The sequence below is a fragment of the Thalia democratica genome, chromosome 5 (assembly GCF_965202585.1).
Source record: "Thalia democratica chromosome 5, ktThaDemo2.hap1.1, whole genome shotgun sequence".
NCBI classification, from domain to species: Eukaryota; Metazoa; Chordata; class Thaliacea; order Salpida; family Salpidae; genus Thalia; species Thalia democratica.
In genome coordinates, this window is record NC_139169.1 from 50336637 (window position 1) to 50357676 (window position 21040).

General features: G+C 26.8%; 1 protein-coding gene across 1 annotated transcript in view; it reads right to left on the reverse strand.

Moving 5' to 3' along the window:
- The window catches only part of LOC145835418 (GTPase-activating protein and VPS9 domain-containing protein 1-like), an 81798-nt gene that overhangs the window by 18223 nt on the left and 42535 nt on the right, over positions 1-21040 (reverse strand). The window contains exons 18-24 of the mRNA XM_082942998.1: positions 16872-17120; positions 15350-15521; positions 7694-7844; positions 6449-6780; positions 3386-3476; positions 3126-3229; positions 1355-1574 (exon numbers count right to left, since the gene is read on the reverse strand). Of these exons, the coding sequence (XP_082799124.1) occupies positions 1355-1574; positions 3126-3229; positions 3386-3476; positions 6449-6780; positions 7694-7844; positions 15350-15521; positions 16872-17120 (1319 nt within the window). The remainder of the gene's footprint in view (positions 1-1354; positions 1575-3125; positions 3230-3385; positions 3477-6448; positions 6781-7693; positions 7845-15349; positions 15522-16871; positions 17121-21040) is intronic.

The window sequence follows — 21040 nt, forward strand, 5'->3', positions numbered from 1 at the left end:
TGTCACTTTTGTCGTTTTTGAGAGCACCCCAATCTCTTTATCTAAACTTGCTTATTGAGCTCTTGGCTTTTTCACGCTTATTTTGCAAGTCCTGCAGCTCTCTTTTCCTAACTTTTTGATCTTCTCTCTTATGCCTTTCTAAAAACAATGTCATCTCTTTTTTTCTAACCAAGCACGATAGTGCTCTTGTGCAAACAAAACTGAGCTCTTTAAATCTTTTAAAATTTTTACTTCATAAGGCTTAAATTTGTGAGTTTGCATAAAGTCTTTCACTGAGTGTTTATCAATTACAGTTTTTTCCTGCACGTTGCCGTTCATAAGAGCCTTGTTGACACTAAAACTTCTTTCAACTTGACTTTGGCCATGAAAAAGAACTAAAATACATTTTATGAAATGTGAAAGCGACTCATATTGTTGTACATTCAACTTGTTAAAAAAAGCTGTCTAACCTATGCGTACAACTATCATAACTGTTAATCATAACAACATTACCTTGTTTGCTAATTACCTGCTAGAATTTAATTTTACTTTTATCTCAGCATGACAACTAGTAATATTTTTAAAGCGCAATAAAATAGCGTCTTTCCCCAAAATTTTCAACATTGATGGATTTTAAGAAGTCGTTTTATGGAGAAAAGACGATCTAATCAGCAATCGTGACTTCAATTTTTCAATAATGCTAACAACGATTCATTTATATCTAGATAAGCTTTTTTGCCAACTTGATTGGTCTTTTTTAGTTGGTCTCGTTCAAATTGACAAGAACAACCAAAAAGGTTTTAATCATTTGTTGTTTACAAACACTGACTGAAATTTGCCTTTAATAACTAAATTCATATTCAGAAAAAATGTACACTTTAATAAGATTTACTCAAGAAAAACAAAAATTATTCTCAATTTTTTTTACCTCAGAAGTTTTCAAGCATTTGAAAAATATAAACTTAAATTCTAAAATTTTCAAGCAAAAAAATGAAAAATCTGATATTTTTCAAATCTTTTCAAAAAAAAAGATTTAGCCTGATGCGCACGAACCCTGCTGTAGAGATAAAATAATAAATATTTTAATTGAAAAATAAACTTTTTTTTTAATTGAAAGTGTTGATGTTCTAGGTTAAGTTTAAGTTCATAAAATCATAATCCCAATTCAGCACGAATTTTTCTATTGTGAGAATAAATTAAAGAAAGTAAATTTATTGCTTTTTAATTTAAAAACTAATTAGATTCTTAAAAAGTTATTTTTAATTGATTAAAAAATAAAATACGTCAAAATTTTTATTGTTGTAAAATAAAAGTAAATTAAAATTAAAAACTAACTAATTTACAGCTTAATTAAAACAAGTATCTGAAAAATAACCACTAATCGAACTATCTACTACGTCTGTAGCCTTTCCTTGAGTTGAAAAATTAACATTTTTAATTGGTTTTAGTTTGTTGACAGCAGAAGATTTATTAATTTTTCTAGTACTAGATGAAAATTTAGGTGTGCCTTTCCACCAAGATGACCTTTTTCTTTCAACTTTGCCGAGAACTTTATTTCTATTGTTATGTTGTTGTGAAGATGTACTTGGAGACTCCTGAAACATAAAACATCTAAAACTAAAATCAAACTTACTGAAGGTTTTAGATTTAACATTTAGAATAGTATACTGGTAATATGAAGAAATAAGTCTTAAATTAATCAAAAACTCAATAATTGTCTCTTATCTTGTTAAGTGTTTTTTTATAGTATTTCTTAATTTAATTATTAAAAAGTTATTGATCAGAGGTGCTGAAGCCTTTACATGTAAATAATTACATAAAATAACTACAAAAAACTAGTTTGCTCAAAGTTTTTTGTAAATTTCTTTTTTTTTTTCTGTGTTTCTTCCAGGTTTTTAAAATACAAGTTTTTTTATTTTGTTTTTAGTAAAAAATTAAACTTAAGTAAAAAAAAAACTGTCTTAAATAGTATAACAACATTGAAAAAATACTGTAAAGCTACATTAAATGTGTTTTTTACTTAAAAAAATAAATGATATAAAAAAAACTTATCTTTATGACAGATTTTGTGTGTATTCAAAGTACTATTATTTTATATAAGAAAATAATTAAAAATTCTAGGTTTTTTTTGTGATTTGTGTTTGTAAACGTAAAACTAAATCGCCCTTAACACATTATCAATTGTGTACCAAAATTAATTCTCAGCTCGTACAAGAGAAAAAATTAAGTTGATCAGGGTTTTACTCTTTATAATATTGAAAAAATGACTATCTAAAGTTCTAAATCAAAACATTGCGTTGATTAAAATAAATAATTTTGTAACATAGAACACTTTTTTCCTATTTAACCTAAAACTAGTATTATTATTTTATTTCCTTGCTGACGAAGTTTTTGAAAAAGCTTCAAGCAAAAAAAAAAGAGTTTTGAATAAATATTTTAATAATTTTTTTAAGTATAATTTTTTATATTTTTAGTAAATATAAAAGGGTAAAATATAAATGCAAAAAAGTCACAAAGAACGGTTAACATACGAAGAGGACGATTTGGGAACCTTAAATATTATTACTTAAATGCACATTCCACATATGCATCTTATTTATCTCCTATTCTTTTTGCATTATTATATTTATTTAAAAAACTTCGTAGAACTGTGTTAATTTTTTAACACTGAGAAATGTACGTCAGCTGAAAAAATCAAGCACTTTCCAGTTTGTTTTTATTGTAGTAAAAGAAAATAACTAGCACTGTTCACTATAGATACGTAGATATAATTCCAACTTTAAAGATAATTATTGGTTATATGTTTATATATAAAAGATATAATCAAGGCAAAAATCAAGAACACGATTTCTTCCGATACCAGGTAGTTTTATTGCTACTAAAGTATTTACTAATTTCCTTGATTGAGCATATAAGATTAATTACATAGTTATATTTTTAAATAATATTTTACGTTGTATAGCAGTGTAAAGCTGACAGTTTAAGAAATATTAAAAAGCATTTAATTTTAAATCGATAACATATTAACACAAATTGTTTTGATAGAGAAGAAATTTAGGCACAAACAATGAAAAATTTGCTTAATTAATTAAGCAAATACGTGATTGCTACATAAAATTTAAACTCTAATTTGTTATTTATAAAACCTGATGAGATAGCTGACTTGTCTCCTTTGTTTGCAAAACAACTTGATTGGGATTGACTTGGTCATGCAATTTGGTCTCAGAAATCATCATACTAGAATCTTTCACTAAAAAAATCTAAAGCTAGGAGGTCTTATTAAACTTTAAATCTACATAAACTATTTTGTGAAACACAACAGAAAAGCATTACAATTGAGCAGCTTTTATTTTAACTAAATTATTATGAAGAGTTTTTATAACTGTTATCGCATTAATCTACTCACATGTGTGTGGTGTAGATAAAGGATCAAATTCACTAACATCTTGGAGTGATAGAGCATTATTTTTAATGTCTGGTTGCCATGCAGTAACAACCTAGAAATTTATGATAATTAAAAAAACAAGATTAAACTTAATTTTTTAAGTAGCCGTTAAAATTAAGTTTTAAAATAAGTTAAAGTATTATTTTCTTTATTTAAAACAGTTTTTACGAACCAAAAAATTAATTCAATAAAACTAGAAAGGCTTAGTTTATAGCTTAAGTATTCCTATAGAAAACTTCTATTAATAAGATCCATTATTGATCTACCGAATCCACAAAATTAGAATCCAGACAATACTATGTAAACCGTAAGCTCAAAATTCTTTATTAATATGTCGTAGACTTTATTTTCTTTTTATCGTAAACTTTAAAAAAATCAGGAGAAAGTTTTTTTATGCTCTTCGTCAGGAAACTTCAACATTTCTAGTGTAAGTTTCACGATGAACTTGGGGCCTTTTTCGCAAAATTATGTATAACATAAAACAGAATTAATAATCTACTGGATCCCCAAAATTGTTTCTGGAATATATTTTTGAAGAAAAGATCCAGTAGATCCTAGATAAGGTAGATCACTAATTTCTTTATGATGAATACTGCTATCAAAAACAAAAAAGTTAGCGCTGTTACGAAAAAATCATTTAAAAACAATTGCAGAGAGAAATAAGTCGATATGATTTTCACATCATATTTGATATGCGAACTAAAGTGAAAAAAAATTATTTCTATGAAACTATCTATTTTTTCATTTAAAGAAGTAACTATTTTTTTTTAATCGTACTAATTTAACAATATAGTATCAAAAACTGTGCTACTTAAAAATAACATTTTTAGTAATTTCTTACATATAATATTCAAAATATACTCACTGAAAAAATATTGTTCCTAATACCAGTATTAACTTTAGTATTTGATGTTTAAGACATTTATCGCTTTATAACATTCTACTTTGAAAAAATTACTCAAAATAAGCGCAAAATACTTTTAAAAAAGTTAACATTTCTCAATATATATTATAAAATATTTTAAAATTTGTATATAAAGACTTTAACCTAAACACGCAAATAACTATATAAGTTTTAAAAAACTTGAGATATAATATATGTTTTACCCAGAGCAGGGTTTCCCAAAGTGGGCCATTAGCTGCCATCATTCAGAAATATAGGGGGTGTAAGCATTATCTGCCTGTTCCAAGAGACCTTAAAAAATAGAACAGTTTTTTACTCTAGCTTAACACTATATAAAGCCGAGCGCGGCTTGAAAGGGGATTTTTGCAGTTTTATGAATATTCTTGCGTTAAGTTTTAAAACTTTCAGCACAGTTTTGGAATATTCCTGAATCGAATGCTAAAACTTTCGTCGTAGTAAAGCGTCGCAGCTTTTTCTTTAAAGCGACTACGCTTTACACTTGCAGGTTCATTCGCTTTTTGTTCTAGTTAGCTATCATTGTTGGCAAGAATAGTTACAATTAAAACAAACGCTTTTTTGTTTTAGCAGGCACTTATTAGATTCTTTGAAGACAAGATTTCACCGTTTTTTTAATCGTGTATTGTTTGACTTGGTAACAAACAAGACCTAGAAAAACTTTTACCAGATAGTTTTTCGGTCTAGTTGTGAACCTCACCAAGATTCTATTTTAGCTAGTATACGCGTTCAGCATTCGTTGTTTTTAACGATTGTTACTCTGCATTGCACTTATATTGTAGTCCACTATTTTCGATAAAAACCGCTGAGAAACGAAACCAGGTGTATCTCAATTTTTCGGCTTTCTGTGATCGCTTACAACTTTTTTTTTGAGCATTACACTTCTAAGGTGGGTCAATTGACCCCTGCAAGAACCGCCAAAAAACTAAAGCAAGTGCATATTGATTTGTGTTTATTTCCAGCTTTCGTTGTGTTTTTTGACAACTGTTTCTCGAGTAGAAACTTCTATTGTAGTTCAACCAAAGCGGACTTTTAGACGTTTTATACGCTTCAGTTCCTAGCTTGGCTCTGACTTCAGTAAGAATTGCTGAGAACTGTAAACAAACGCTAATACATCTAATAAAAGTTGCCATGCAAACAAACCGTCGAGCTCTGACTTGCACGTTGAAGTGTCATTTTATCGCTTTACTGTCAAATTTTAAAATAAAATTTTTGAGTGCTGAATCTATACTTTTAGTATTATCAGTAGAACGTAGTTAAGTAAATATTTATATTGATAGTATTAGTGTATCGTATTTTCATCTTTAATAAGTTTATATAGTAAGGTATACATTGAAGTCACTAATATTATAACAAAGATTTACTTTTTAGTTTATATTAAGATTATATACCAGGTTATATTTAAAAATTTATAAACAAAGTTTAACTATTACGAAATGACGCAAAAGTTACTAGAACCAGTGGGTTACAGGGGCCGTAAGTTGCAAAGGGGCCCATGAGGCCAAAATTTGGAACTTACACTATATATTCTGGAGTTGATGATGAAGAGCAAAAAAATAGGGCCTCAGGCGTATTTTAGGGTAGTTTTGAAATTTATACTAGATATTGCAGGAAAACTTAAGAAATTTAGGGGGCCATAAGCTGTAAAAGGGGGACCACAAGGCCTTAATTAGAAACTTACACTAGATATTCTGGAGTTGATGATGAAAGCAAAAAAAATAAGGTTTTAGCGTAGATAAGGGTAGTTTTTGATAATTCTTGTCGGAGCTGAGCCATAGTTTTTGAAATTTCTTCAAAGGGGGCTTATGAAATAGTTTTGAAAACCCTTACCAAGAGTTAAAAAAATTATTAACTAATTTGATCTGCAGTTTATCTATTAAAAAATAAAAACAAACAGCTTTTCAAAATACTTTTGGAAATTTTCTTTTGTTATATATCATACTAAAATACATTAATTATACAAAAAATACTTATTTTATCCAATATTGTAAACAAAAATCTGAAAATAAAAAATACATATAATACAATATATATAAATAAAGTCGCACATAGATTTTTTGAATATCATTAGAATTTTATTATACTTAAACCTTTAGCTGGTATACCTTAGGCTTAATGATAGGGTGCTCCTTAGAAAATTGTGACGATGTTGGCCTTTTGTAAGGACTCCTCTTGATTGTTCCTATCCCCTCTGAACTACTTCCTGCATCTGAATTGATAACTTGACCAAAAGTTGGTGGTAACTTCCAGTTAACACTTTTTTCTTTTGCACTTTTAATAGTAGAAGTATCTCCGCTCGCTCGCTGCATCTTACCGTTTCCGTTTTGAGCGACTAAAGTTGATTGAATTTGAAGACTTTCTTGCGGGTCAGGGCTAGTGTTTGCCGATGACTGTTGTTGTGATAAGGAAGGACCAGATGTTGTAGGCTGATCAGTGACTGTATTAATTGTTATTGCAATTATGAATAACTAATATTATACTATAAATTAAGTTATTGTGGCTTTAAATTTAGACATTTCTTAAGATTCTTGACCCGGCGTATTTTCATTATTTTTTAGCACAGCGATTTTTTTACTTTACGGCGATAAGCGCACATACTGATTTTCGTTTAACAAAACATTTATTTTCTTTTTCTATCGTTCTTTTCTAAGATCATAGGTTGTTTATATTGTAAAATAATTTGTGAGTGCTAATTTGCATTTTTTAATAATTACAGTTTAATTTAGTTAACCTAATAGTAATTATTTAATAGGCTAGGGTTCTATAAGCTTTTTATAAAGTAGACTCAAGTGTCAAATACTTAATTTGACTCGTTTAATAATACTAATCTCTGATACTGACTATGCGCACTAGCAGCAAGAAATTTATACCTTTGTCAGCTTTTAAACTTACGAAGTAAGTTACTAAGGCTGAAAAGGCGTTGTTATGGGCTGGTAAAAACAATCAAGCACGTAATTCTAAGATGACTAACGTATTTGAGCGGCATATAAATTATCAGACGAAGCAAACATCAAGTTATTAGAATCAGAGGGCTTTATTGTTAAGCTGAAAACTTAGGAAATAAAATATTAATGATATTATTTAGAAAACACCATACAAAAATAAGACAAAGTTAAAATGTTTAAAATATAAATCGAGTCAAACTAGTTAATTAAAAATAAAACATAAAAAGCTTTATAAAAGTTTTCTAATGGAACTTTTTTAATTGAAAAAAGCTTATAAAACAAAACTGCTAAAATTAAAAAAAAATCAGTTCTTACAGAACTTAGGTTCATTATTTAGTTATTAGAATATCAAAAGAATCTAATAAAATAGAGCGATATACATCTAAAAAGCAATAAATACAAAACCTTTATTGTTTAGTTGGTCTGTAGTGATTGATGACAGCATGCTGAGTGCTGATACTGCAGAATATCCGCTGGCAGCACTCAAACCAGGTGTGGATGCCCTTGACCGATTGCTATCGGCAACATCTGAAAATGCTACATCGACATGGTTAACCTAAAAGTTTAGTAAAACACCTTTCGAGACTACTTATTTGTAAAACTACTTATGTTTCCTAATACTAGACGAAAATAGTACAATGATAATCTAAAAATCTATAAGTTTAAATATATACTAATAATAACCGCTTGACGAAAAATTTTTGTGCAAATACCTGATAAAATTGACAGTAGTTAATGAATGAACTAATAATGGTTTGAAACTGATATAAATTATAATTAAAATTTCAACTGATCAATGTACTTTTAACTCATACAATAAAAAAAACTAATTAAGCATAAATGAACTCCTCATTTGGGTAAAACATACAACTTACTTACGATATTTTTGAGTAAATAAAGGTTAAATTCTATAAGTAAGGATATAAAATTATACAAATAAGTGTTCTTTTATAATACTTAATTGTATTCGTAATAATTGTATTCGGAGAGTCAATACGACTAAGAAGATTTTGCGAACGCGACAATGATTACTTAGAAGCAATAAAGTCTTTAAAAGATAAATGTTTAAAATCTTGCTTCTGTAAGGCTTTAGTTGAGGATATGATTAATATCAGTAGAATGGAAAGATCGGTTTGGACCTCCAATGAAGAAGGCAAGAGAAATTAATCATAATATAAGTGTTTGGACGACAAACTTTCCGAAACTATTACAACTCGATAAGAAAGAAAGAGAACTAAACCCGAATGTTTTAGTGGCATATAAACGTCCACAAACAATTGCGGCACTATTAACAAACTATAAGATCCAAGCCCATGAAAATAGTGTAGCAATTGGTGGATCTCACCCTTGTGGATAATGCTTATTATGCAACCGAGGGGGAGTAGGCGGAATGGTGAAAAAAACTAATTTAATAAAATCAAAAAGTGGTAAAACAATTGAATTAAAAAAGAATTTGATTTGCAAAAACTTTGGGATTTATGCGGCAAAGTTCAATGTCTGTGGTGAGCACTATGTGGGACAGACAATTACGTCTTTTTCCCAAAGATGGTGCTCTCACAGACATAACTGGAAGAACATGACCACCAGCGAGACAAATGATCGAGCTGCACTCAAACTTCACTACACCAACAAGCATCCAACATCGAACAAAAACTTTGAAGAAGCACATTCAATCACTTTTACAGACTCAACAAGCAACCATACGAACTTAGATTATTTAGAGAGTAAATGTGTTAATTTATTACAAGCAAGTATAAACATAAATAAAACAATACTGCCTTTTTATAGATAATAGCAAACTTATAAAATCAATAATTTTACAGTAATCGGTTTTTAATAGGATAGTTTCACAAAGAATATTTTTAGTTTCACAATAGTTTTTAACCGTTTGTTTATTTGATAAAATGTTTACCTTAAATAACAATATATTAGAAAAAATAATTTGCTGCTGAAACAAATTAATTTAATTCTTTATATAATTCTTGTATTATTATCTTACTTAGATTTAAATTTTGTTTCAAAATAGTTATTTTTATTCAGGGATTAAACTATTTCTTTAAGATAAAAAGTTTGTAAGATACAGCTTCTTATTAATATAGGTTTTCATAATTACTTTAAGTATTGTTTGGGAAAAGTTTTTATTTTTATTTATATTTCGCCGATAGCAGTAATTATTTATTAACAATAACTTACATCAAACATTTCTTTACTAAGATAGGTTTTAATTTAAAGTTTATAACGGTAAAGTGTTTGTTTTTATACGCATTTCATTTTAATTTACTTTTACATACAAAAATATCATTACAATGTAAAAATCGTCTAGCTTTTAAAATTTTAGTTTTATACACAGTTTTGAACTACTACGTCATAATATATTTTTTAACTTTTATTTATTTTGTTGTTGCTAGTTTTAAAGTTCACTGATGAAGGACGGTTGTCCGAAATTAATTTGAACAAAATGTTGCAATAAACTGGTAGATTTTTAAACCATCGTTAATTTATTTTTGCATATTACCATGAACAAAGGGATTTGAATTAAATTTATAAATATTAGCTAGCTGGAGTTGAATTGAACTAATTTAAAATTGCATTCAAAATTATGAATAATATCGCTTCTATTATTATGACGTAACTAATGTATACTTTGAAATAAGTTAATGTTATAATTTAGTTTTTACAGTTTAGAGCTGGAGTTTTTTTCATTTAAGTAGGACTAAAAACGTTTTGTACTTATAAATGAAAATGAATTTAAGTAAATAAAATAAAATGACATGCAAAACTAATTATCAAGCGCATAAGTCTTAAAGTGAAGTTTTTTTAAGTGTGGACAATTAGCAAACAGTTCGTGTCTTTTGTTTAAGTTCTTTATTTTATTGGCTCTGGCTATTTCTAGTTTTTCTAGGCTGCAAGTGGTACATATGCTGTGGATTTTTCTTACTTCCACGATGTGATGGATGATACTCCATTTGATGTTATACTTAATACTGTTGTTTTTTTAAAACCAGATGTATTTAGCTAGTTCGGTGTTGTTTTCTTTGTAGGTGTTAAAATTGTGGTTATGGTAGAACCATCTGCTTTTAAAAGTATTAGCAGTGCTCCCATTGTATTCTTTTGTTTTCTTGCTTGATATTACGGTGGCTTTGTAAATAACATTTTTTATAAGGCATTAATTGTTCAAAGGACAGGAGTTTTTAGATAGGCAATTTCAAGTAGGGGTGTTATTGATTTTGTTTTTTTCTTTAAAGGAAATATTATCTAGGGTTTTTTTATTATGTTTTTGTATTATAAGTTTGATATTATTCATACAGCTGAATGGAATTTTGCAATTATTTTTGTTTATAACTTTGTTGAGTACTTCATTGTTTTTAAAACGTTTATCGATGAGTTGGAAGAATACTTTCCCTAAATTTGTTTTAACGGATTGGCAGAAGGGTGGGTTGAAGTAGATGATTTTTTTTGGTCTGTTTCTTTTCATTTTAGATTGAGGGTTTTTAATTTCTGATTATTTTAATATGTGTTTAAAATTTTATTCATTTAGAGCATTTTGGTATGAGTGTACTGAGTTTTTAAATATTTTTTCACTTTTGGAGAGCTTGTTAATCCTTTTTTCAATCATTTCTGGGAGGTTTTTTTTAATAATTATTGGGTGGTTTGATTTTTTATTGATATACCTAGCATCTGAGTTTTCCTTACGGTATGGTTTATATTCGTCGTCAGTGAGGTTTAGAGCTGTATCTAGAAAGTTAAATGCGGTTGCACCGAAATCAATAGTTATTTTGAATACGATATCCTTAAATAGCTCGATTATCTTCTTTTTGGTATTTTCTAAAGTTTGGTTACTTTTTCGCTTGATGATAGCTAGGCCGCCGTCTCTATATAAAGCGATTTCATTATTTTTATAGAGGGATTTAAGGTGGTTTAGGGCGTAAAGGCCTATAAGGTCACAGATCTCTGCGCCAAAAAATGATCCCATTGGTACATCAAATAATGTGTTGCCGTCTTTTTTAATCCATGTTTTGTTGTTAAATGTTAGAATTGTTTTACATGTGTGTTTGATTAAACTTATATCTTTATCTTCGATATGTGTATGCTCTTGCAAAGCTTGTGGCTTTCATCAAGTGCTCTTCTTATATACTCGGGTAAAAACTAACTATGTCAAAATTAACATAAACCATGATATAACATTGTGAGAATTCTTCATTGTATTATAAGATTTGTATCTTATTTCATTTACTGTTTTTTCTAAAATAGTTTTACTAATTCTACCGAGATTGAGGATTCTACATTCGATGTTAAAAGGAAAGTTTTTCTTGTGATCTTTTATAGTAATGAATGCATCTGCAGCTGAAAATAAGGTATTTTTTGTTTTTGTATTTTCTCTCACATATAATTTTTCAGATTCTAGGTTTATTTTGTTGATTAAGTCTTCATTAGAAATTTTGTATGTTTTAGTTGAGTTGTCGGTTATTAGTTTGTTATGAAGTTTTGGGCTTGTCCTTGTTTTGTCGTCGAAAAGTATTACTTTGCTTTTGATTTATAGTTTGTTTAAGTCTTGTTTTAGCTTTTTCTGAAAATTTGACTTATGGAGGTGAATTTGATGTTTTTAATGATATCGAATAGATCATTTTCAAACGCTTTTAGATCATCACACGATGGTGCTGATCTGCTGATTTTGAAAACATCTTCTTCTTTAAACTCGTGTGGGCTAATGTCTTCGCTGTTGTAAAATAATAATTTCTACCTCAATCGGTTGACTAATTTCGAAGTAGCATCATAAAATTTAATAAGGTATTCTTTTTTATTTGCAATTGGTATATCTTTCAAACTATAGTTGAAGTCTACTTTCTTAATATCTTCCATGGTTTGTTTGGTGTTGTTATTTACATTACTATAAATTTATATTTTAGTAATGTGATACAAAACTCTTAAAAATTGCTTTGAAGTTCTAATAAAATTTAAGTTCAAACTAATCATTTTATACGCATTTTCTTTGATAATATATTTTTGTATGATTTACTCAGTGACGTAACATTACTTATAGTTTTTGCTTAATTATATAGCGTCGGTCTTTTTATGGGTATCCTTTTAAAAAATTGTACAATTTTATATCGATGTGACGGATCTTTTTTAAACTTTTATGTACAATTTTGAAAAAAAAAATCTTTTTACGTATATTTTTCATAAATTTGTTCAATTTCTTATAATTTAAGTTTAATTAAAATGACTTTGAAAACTTGTTTAGATTGTTTTAGATGTTAAATTTTAAAGGATACCATTGAAAAGACTAAACACAGCTTTAAAATTCCTTTTGATTTTGATCATAGTATCTTGTTTTAAAACTTTGTTTTACTTTAATAACTTTAAAAACTTGTTTATACTGTTTTAGATGTTAAATTAAAGGACACCCGTAGAAAGACTAAATACAGCTTTAAAACTTTTTATAGGTATCCTTTTGAGTTTGATCGTAATATCTTGTCTAAACTTTTGTTTTATTTGTATAACTTTGAAAACTTGTCTATACTGTATAGATGTTAAATTTTGAAAGGATACTCATAAAAAGACAAAACACAGCTTAAATACTTTTTATGGGCATCCGTTTGAATTTAATCTAAATACCTTATTTTAAACTTTTATTTTACTACAAGTTTTATAATCAACTTAATGCTTCTTAAGTTAAAAACTTTTTTTTTTTAAACTAATATCAAGTATTACTTTAAAAAACGAAATTAGAAACGAGATATAAATTTATTTACTTTACAAGCACAACTTTGTTGATTGAGCTAGGGTGTCCAAGACTAATGAAAAATATTTTAAAATTGTATGAATTGATCTTCTGATTTCAATTTAACATACAACTGTCTTAATTCAAAGGAATTTGATGCACTTTTGAGTTTCAATAAGTTATTCTTTGCAATTAATTCCATGTTTTGTAACTAATAAAATATGCTGCTTAAAATTTAAAGCTTTAACTATATTTAGGACTTTTTTTAAGATGTATTTTTAGTAACTAACTTGCCTGGTAACAATTTTTTTTAAATACAATTTCATTCTGAGTTTTTTAAAAAAACTCTACAACTAGAGTTTAATAAAAATAACTTTGTTTATACAAATAATTGTCTTTTACTTAAAAACTTTTCTTACTTATATATCTCAGAAGCTTGAAATGTAAAAAAGATAACAATTTTTTATGGTAAGAAGAACTTTATGCTTTCCTTAAGATACTTTTTTTTTGCATTAATTTAAACAAACAGTGAAATTTAACAAAAACTAGTATTAAAAAAGTTATTAAACAATTTGATCAAAAATCACTTTGTTATTTCTGGCATATTTTGTAGATTAAACTTACAATTTTTTTAATAATAAATTAAGTAAACAAAACAAGAAAAAGAGCTTTACTTTGTTTGCTTGGTAAGTTGTTTTACAATATATATAACTGAATGGTTCAAAAGTGTTACAACTAAAATTGCATAAAAATTGTATAAAAAATACAGTCAAAATTCAGAAATTTTCAGTTTTTTCTGATTTAACTTAAAATAATTTTACTAACAAATTGTAACAATTGTATATATTTAAAACAAAATATAACACATTTTAAGACGCCTAGCTAAAACTTTTTGAACATTGTAATAGCATTCAATACTTAAACAACAAATTTTAAAATTTGGCTAACAAAAAGATATTTAAACAATTTTAATCGTGTAAATCTAAAAAAAAGTATTTAAAGTTCCATTTCTGTAAAAATTTCAAAGGCCTGGCCAGAAATTTTTTAAATCATAGTAGCATTTAATTATTGCAGCTTCATTAAACATTGTACTGCTTGTTTTTGGAGCATTATTTTTGTAAACACAAGAATAAGCTTCTCCGCATAAAAAACTATACTTTCTATGTGATTTTCAATTGTAAACAAATACAACAACATGTATAAAAATATAAAGAAAACTATTTTTCAATGTTTTAACAAGTTTTAATAAAATGCAATAACAACTATAAAGTGGGTCGTTTTTAACTTATGTGTAATTTTCTTTGATTCATAGGTAATCTTATTTACTAAACTATAAGTACAGTAAACGATTCGTAAATGTTCCTTTCTTGTAGAGTTATAGAAAAAACTTTCGTAAATAACTTTTTCACGTAACACGTATCGTCATTGAAGGTTTCGACACCAGTTTATTACGAAGTGCGTGTTTTCGCAAGTCAGTTAACGTTTTATACGCAATAAAAAGAATGCAACTCTTTATTCGGTGTAATGTCTTTGAAAATTTCACAAAATGTTTATTTTATATCTTTTTTTAATTCTAAAACTTTTTCTTTCACAAATCTATAAAATAGTTTTGTTCTTAACCTAGGTCAATATTTTATTACTATCTTTATTTTATTTTTCAATTTCACTCTACTTTATTTACTATCGTGCAAAAACGACCCTTCGTGAAACAGCTTCTTCATGTATATTTGACCCGTCCCCAAAACTTATAGCTTTTATCTTTATATATCATATAAAGTCTTTATCATTAATACGAAATAATAATGATATTTGAAAAGTTAATAAATTAACACGTCATTATACTAAAAGTTTCATAAATAAAAAGTTTTTGCTAAATATGAAACTAGTCTTACAACTTACTTATTCCCAGTGTATGTCTTTATTCTCTCTGTTTAAATCTTTTAAACTTAAGCTAATATTTTTTAACCTAGATTTTGTTTGGTATTTATAGTTTTTCAAGATTGCATACCTATCATACTAGTAATTCTTTTACATATGTTTTACTTTTATCAAATCTGAAATACTAACTACAAAACTAAATTACAAAAATGTATTATACTTATTTAAAATATTGATAGGTATTAATTTAAATTTGAAAATATTATGGCGAACTTACATTTATACTTACTTAAGATTTTAAAAAATTGTCTCTAAGACTTTGTTTCTATTAAAAAGTAAAACTTATTTCATTAATCGATTTAATTCAAAGGTTAATTTAAACAATTAGTTACTGAAAGAAACCTTACAACATTTAACATCTTTGTTATGTGCCAAATCTTTACTTTTTATTTTTAACTCACAGAATTAACATTAGCCTCATTTTCAAGGTCATGCAATCTATAATCAGCTTGAGTATCTACAGTGTTCTGCTCACTATCACTTGCTAGAACCTCAACACTCCAAATATCACTTCTGTTGTCAAATTCATCGTTTCTGTTCGCAGACTGATTATTTAAAGATGAAGGCATGCGTCTGTAAATAAAAGTTGCGTAACTTTAAACCTTGATAATAAAAAAGGTTACATATTAATGATTAAACTAAAAATACTTTATATTGGTAGGTGATTTTTTTTTACTTAGTAATAACTATAATTTTTTTAAGTAATGATATATATTACTTGAAAATAAAATTGTTTTTAAAGTTAAAACTACAATTTATTAGAAAGTAAATTAGTTTTGTTTTGGTATTGATTTTTATTAGAAAGTTTATATACAAATCACTCATTTTAAAAGTTCAGAAGGTTTATCTTTCAATTTCCTTTAGCACATCATCGGAATAAATTGCTAAAAACAGACAAAAGTATAGTAAAAACTGATTTAAAGTTATTTTAAGATAGAATTAATAGAATGAAAACATTTAAGATTGCAGCAGTTTTACTTGAACTAAATTAAAAACTAAAACATTAAAAAAGCGATAACAATAAAAACACTATTTATATAGTTTAAAGTTATAGAAATCTCGTTGCTTACAATTTTTTGGATTGCGAGTTTTAATGAATAATATTCTAGAACTGAGAAATGTTTCTCGCTCTAGATAGATTTTTGAATCTACTATCCAGGTAATTCTCAGCACAACTAGGTTTGTTGAAGAGGTGTTCATAGATGGATGATTGTTTACCTTAAGGCTTTAATTGATTTTAAAAATAAACCTTTTTAGCTTTATTGTAACATGCTGCTATCACCTGACATAGAAACGTTAAAATGTACGAATTACGTAGTCATTTCCGCAATGACAACTAAAATGTATACTATATTACTTGATTCATGGATAGTTGTGGCATCTTTCACAATTCCATAAGCGGGCGGTTAATCTTGTACACAACACGTATCCAAACGCTATTAAAGGTGGATTTTATAGCTAATGAAACTTGCCTTGCCGACTAAACTGAGTTTTCACTAATATAAGGAAGCCGGAGGTAGAATGGGTAAGGATGTGGGCTGAAAGAGGGTAAGCGGTTCTTTTTGGACTGAATTGCCTTTAATATCTTCATGATGACTATTTCGGGACCTAAGAAGAAAAAATCTTATGAATATTGTTCAATTCTGAATCTAAGCAGTCTGCCGTGCAAATCTTTATGGCTCTACTGGTTATGCATTGTATAATCTTCGAAATTTGTTTGATGGACAAAAAGAATTCCAGGAAATGTAAACTCCTATAATTCTTATTTTTCTATTTTTGTTGTAATTCTTATCATTAGATATTAAAAACAAGAGCTAACCTACACAAAATATGCAATTTTAAAAATGTTTATATACTTTTACATAAAACTTTAGTTTGTGAGTATAAATTTTTATTAATTAAAAAAATAAGAAACAAAATAACCTTAAGGCTTCTTGATTTGCAACTTCGTTACCATTAACAACTGATCTCCCCTCTACAGTACGTTGCTCTAAAGAATCCTGAGCCTGTACCCCTTCTCCGTCACTTGCATAAACATCGACCGACCATGTTTCACTCCTAGCGTCTTGTTGAAGCTGGCCTTGTTGTGTATTTGGTATTTGAGATCGGGAGACTTCCCCAGTTGTGTTTTTATTTATCTCGAACTTGCGCATCATCTCGTTTATACTTTCTCTTATTTTTTGAAAAAATTTTACCAATCGAAATTTAGTAGATTTTTTATTCGTTTAAACATGTTATAGCAATAGTTTTTGAAATGTTTTTGATAATCTTAATTAAAACAAAATTTTGAATTGCAAACAAAATTAAACATAGCACTAAACAATATTTATACTAACTAAAATCATAAAATAAATATAAACTGTCTTTTTGCGTGTACGTACACATCTTTTTCAGAACCAAATAAGTCAGCTTTATTTAGACTTGTAAAATTCGTTAGTAATTATTTTAGAAGTTTTAATAAACTAAATATATGGTTAAAATAAATTTAAGATAGGAATCAGTTTAAATTAAAGATTCATATACTTAAATTTACATGCAACCCTGCCTCCGCAATCAAAACAGGTACTTTGAAAGAACAAAAGCCACTAATTAATAACAAAAAATAACAATAAAATAAAACCAAAAACAAGAACATACAAAGCAATAAATAAGTAAACTTGTACATAAGTTGTTTTGGCTAACTAAAATTATTTATTTTATTTGAAATGTCACAATGTGTTTTTGTGTGATTCGTGAAAAATTTTTCTATGTACTTTATTTCGTTCTGAAGATATGCGTTAAACATTGAAACTGAGTAAACGATTCGAAAATTATTTGTTTTTTTTTTTTATATTATAAATATTAAAACATATATATATTCATTACGAAATCAGGCAGTTACTTAGTTTCACCACTGAACGGATTATCGAATGGCGATTCTGTAATAAATCAATTATTAAAACTAGATTTAGTAATTAAAACTATACTTACCTTAATTTTAACCAACGTCACAACATTTTTTAAGTACAAAACACTTATAATGTAGCTTTTCTTGTATTAGATATTGCAGTTCATTCATTTACTAAAACTATGATAGCATAACCATTCTATTTTCTTAGATGTTCATTGTGTAATTTTATTTTGAAATTATATATATGAAACAATTTAATTCATTTTTTATAAACTTAGATAATGCCAAATATACATAGAAAATATTCTCCTTAACTAATGGATAGAAATCAAACTTTACTAAACGTTTTACAAATTTAAAAATATTAACTTAACTAAACGCCAAATTGGTTACACACAGTCAGTTAATAAAATAACTTCTTATGTTTTATTGATGTTTACTATCGTATTTGAATAAAAATAAACTATTTTTATGTGTACCTTTTATGGATTTAAATAATAAAGTTAGGAAGGACCTGATATCGATTAAACAAACGAAACCAAGTTACTTCTCTTAGTTTTATTTTAAAAAGCACATCTAAATTATTTCAAATTCAATAGATGTAAAAGACACTGCAAATATCCAAAAGCTAAACTCTGTGATTTAACCAATGAACGCAAAAACTACAAAAAATATTCTTAACTTCGTAAGTATTTAAAACTTTACTTGCGTCTATTTAAATAATTAATATTGCATTTATCAGGGTTAGGCAGGCATTTTCTAATCATGGGCCAGATTTCAAAATTAAAATATTCTTGGGCCGCAGTTTTAGTTTCTACTCTTCGTGACAGACAGCGGCGTTGCGTGGGGTAGCTCACTGGAGTTGTTGGTCCACATATTCAAAAAAAAAAGAAGGAAAAAAATCAATTGATTTCAGATTTATTGCCTTTTTTCAATGAATTAAGTTGATAGATTTGTTTGTTTTTAAAGTTTTACAAAAAATCTTAAAACATTCGGTAAATTGGAGCTGCAAGCTCAGTCTGTGTCAGCTGCATTTTAAACAAATACTAACTTTCCATAAAAAAAGTTGTTGAAACGCTTAGTTTTTGAGCTGCATTAAGTGCAGCACTATGTGAATCAAAAATTTAGTTTTTGAACATAAAATTTAAAAATGTACCTAATGTAATCAAACTGAATATACTGTATGTGAAATTTACTCTCTGAGTTGAATGTTGCAAGAGTAAAACCCAGTGGTCAACATATATCAAAAAAAAACTATTAAAGTCAAAATTTATAGCAAGTTCTTAAAAGGCATTGTTGTAAAAAATTACAAAACTTAATAGATTTTTGTGTGTTTTATTGTCAATTATTTCAGTATTGTTTAAAAGAAATTGGTTATCTTTTTCACACATAATAATTTTTTATTTGAGAATACCTTAGAGTATTTAGAGAAAATAAAGGCTACCTATGTTATTTACATACAACTTCTGGATTTTTAATGAAAATTAATTAACTTTGTTTTTTGATAGTTTTTACTACTGAAATAAGCAATATGTAGCTAAAAAGTTACATGCAAGTTTTGAATGTATTTGCCCTGTATTGATAATACAAACTATGTAAAAACAAACATTTCAAAAATGAAAAATAGTCATTATAAATAAGTTTGCCATTCACTTACTAGAATAAAATTTATGTAAAAAATTAAGGCCAAGGTAAAATCCACAACCTTTTATTAGTTAAGGCGGGTGGTATAAAACATTTTTTTGAAGTTATTTTGTGATTTTTTAAATTCAAATTAATCGTTTAGATAAGGTCAGTCAAAGTAAGAGCCTTTTAGTGGAGGGAAAAACAAAACAATTAATCAAAAAAAAAATTCTTCTTTTATTCAATAAGTTAGTAACTTAGAAACTTCAATAGTGTTCAGGAAGTGTTCCTAGCCTGATTTGAAACAAATTTTCTTGACATAATTTGAAAATATTATGAAAAAATTTGTGAAAAAAGTTACAAAACGACTTTTTTAAACTAAAAAAAATAATCTAAAATTAAAAAATCTATTCCTAAAAACTTTTTTTAACCTTATATATTTTGCTGAAAACCTTTGCAAGCAATTGAAAGAAAAGATAGAATTTTAATGAAATAGTTTTTTTTTGCTGTTAAACACCTTAAATAAAGAACCTGCTGTTGCCTTAGTTTTATTTCAAGTATTTTTTAAATCTGATCAAAATAATTAAAACTTTTACTATAAAAAATTTTGGTATTACTTCATTATTACTGTATGGGTTAAATTGAAATTTAAATTGATTTTAAAGCATTTATAAAATAAGTTTTTACAAACTGGTCGTTTTTTGTACACTTTAAACTAAACTGTAAGTGGTTTTTAACTGGTCTTTGGAATTGAATTTTGACATACAGCTGCTTAAAATTGGAGAGCACAAAAAATTCATTATATGTGTGAAGTACAAAATGATCAACAAAAATATAGAAAACTTATTATTTATCTCCAATTTCACTTTTCAAGCAAATAAATTCAAGTATTCAGAAAAATCATATTACACAACAAAATAAAAAAATATTTAAAAATTAAAAAAATGTTTAGAAAATAAATAAGATGATAGATAAATCCTATACTTCAACTTATATTAAGCTGTATTTCAAGTCACAAGATTCATGCATTTAATCTAAATTAAAAAGTTCTTAATATTAACTATATAAAAAAGTTTTTATACTGTTTATGTTGCTGTTTTATAGTACTTTGCTTTAATTTTTTGTACAATTTGCATATTTATGTCTTTAAAAACAAGAAACCATCTGTTTTTTTAATATTTTCATAACATTTAAGTTTACACTCTCTTTTATGGCATCACTTATTTTTAGAGAAAGTTAAAAAAGACAGAATTAACTTTACCTTTTATTTTTATATTTATATAAAAAGTTCTAGATGTTTTAAAAAAAAGTAGTTTTTTAACTACATTTTGTTAACCTCATTATTTTTTATCAAATTACTTGCACAATAGCTTTTTTTTTTTGAAAGTTGTTTTTAATTATTAGTTAGTTAAGTGTTAATTTTATGTTAGTAAATTTATAATTGTGCAAATACAGAAAATTTCAAGGGTTATAAATTTATTAAAAAGAGTAGCTATAGTTATCGAGAAAGGGTGACGGTATATAAAGGTATGAGAAATATTTTTTTTTTGATTTAAGATTTATTTAAACAAATATGTTA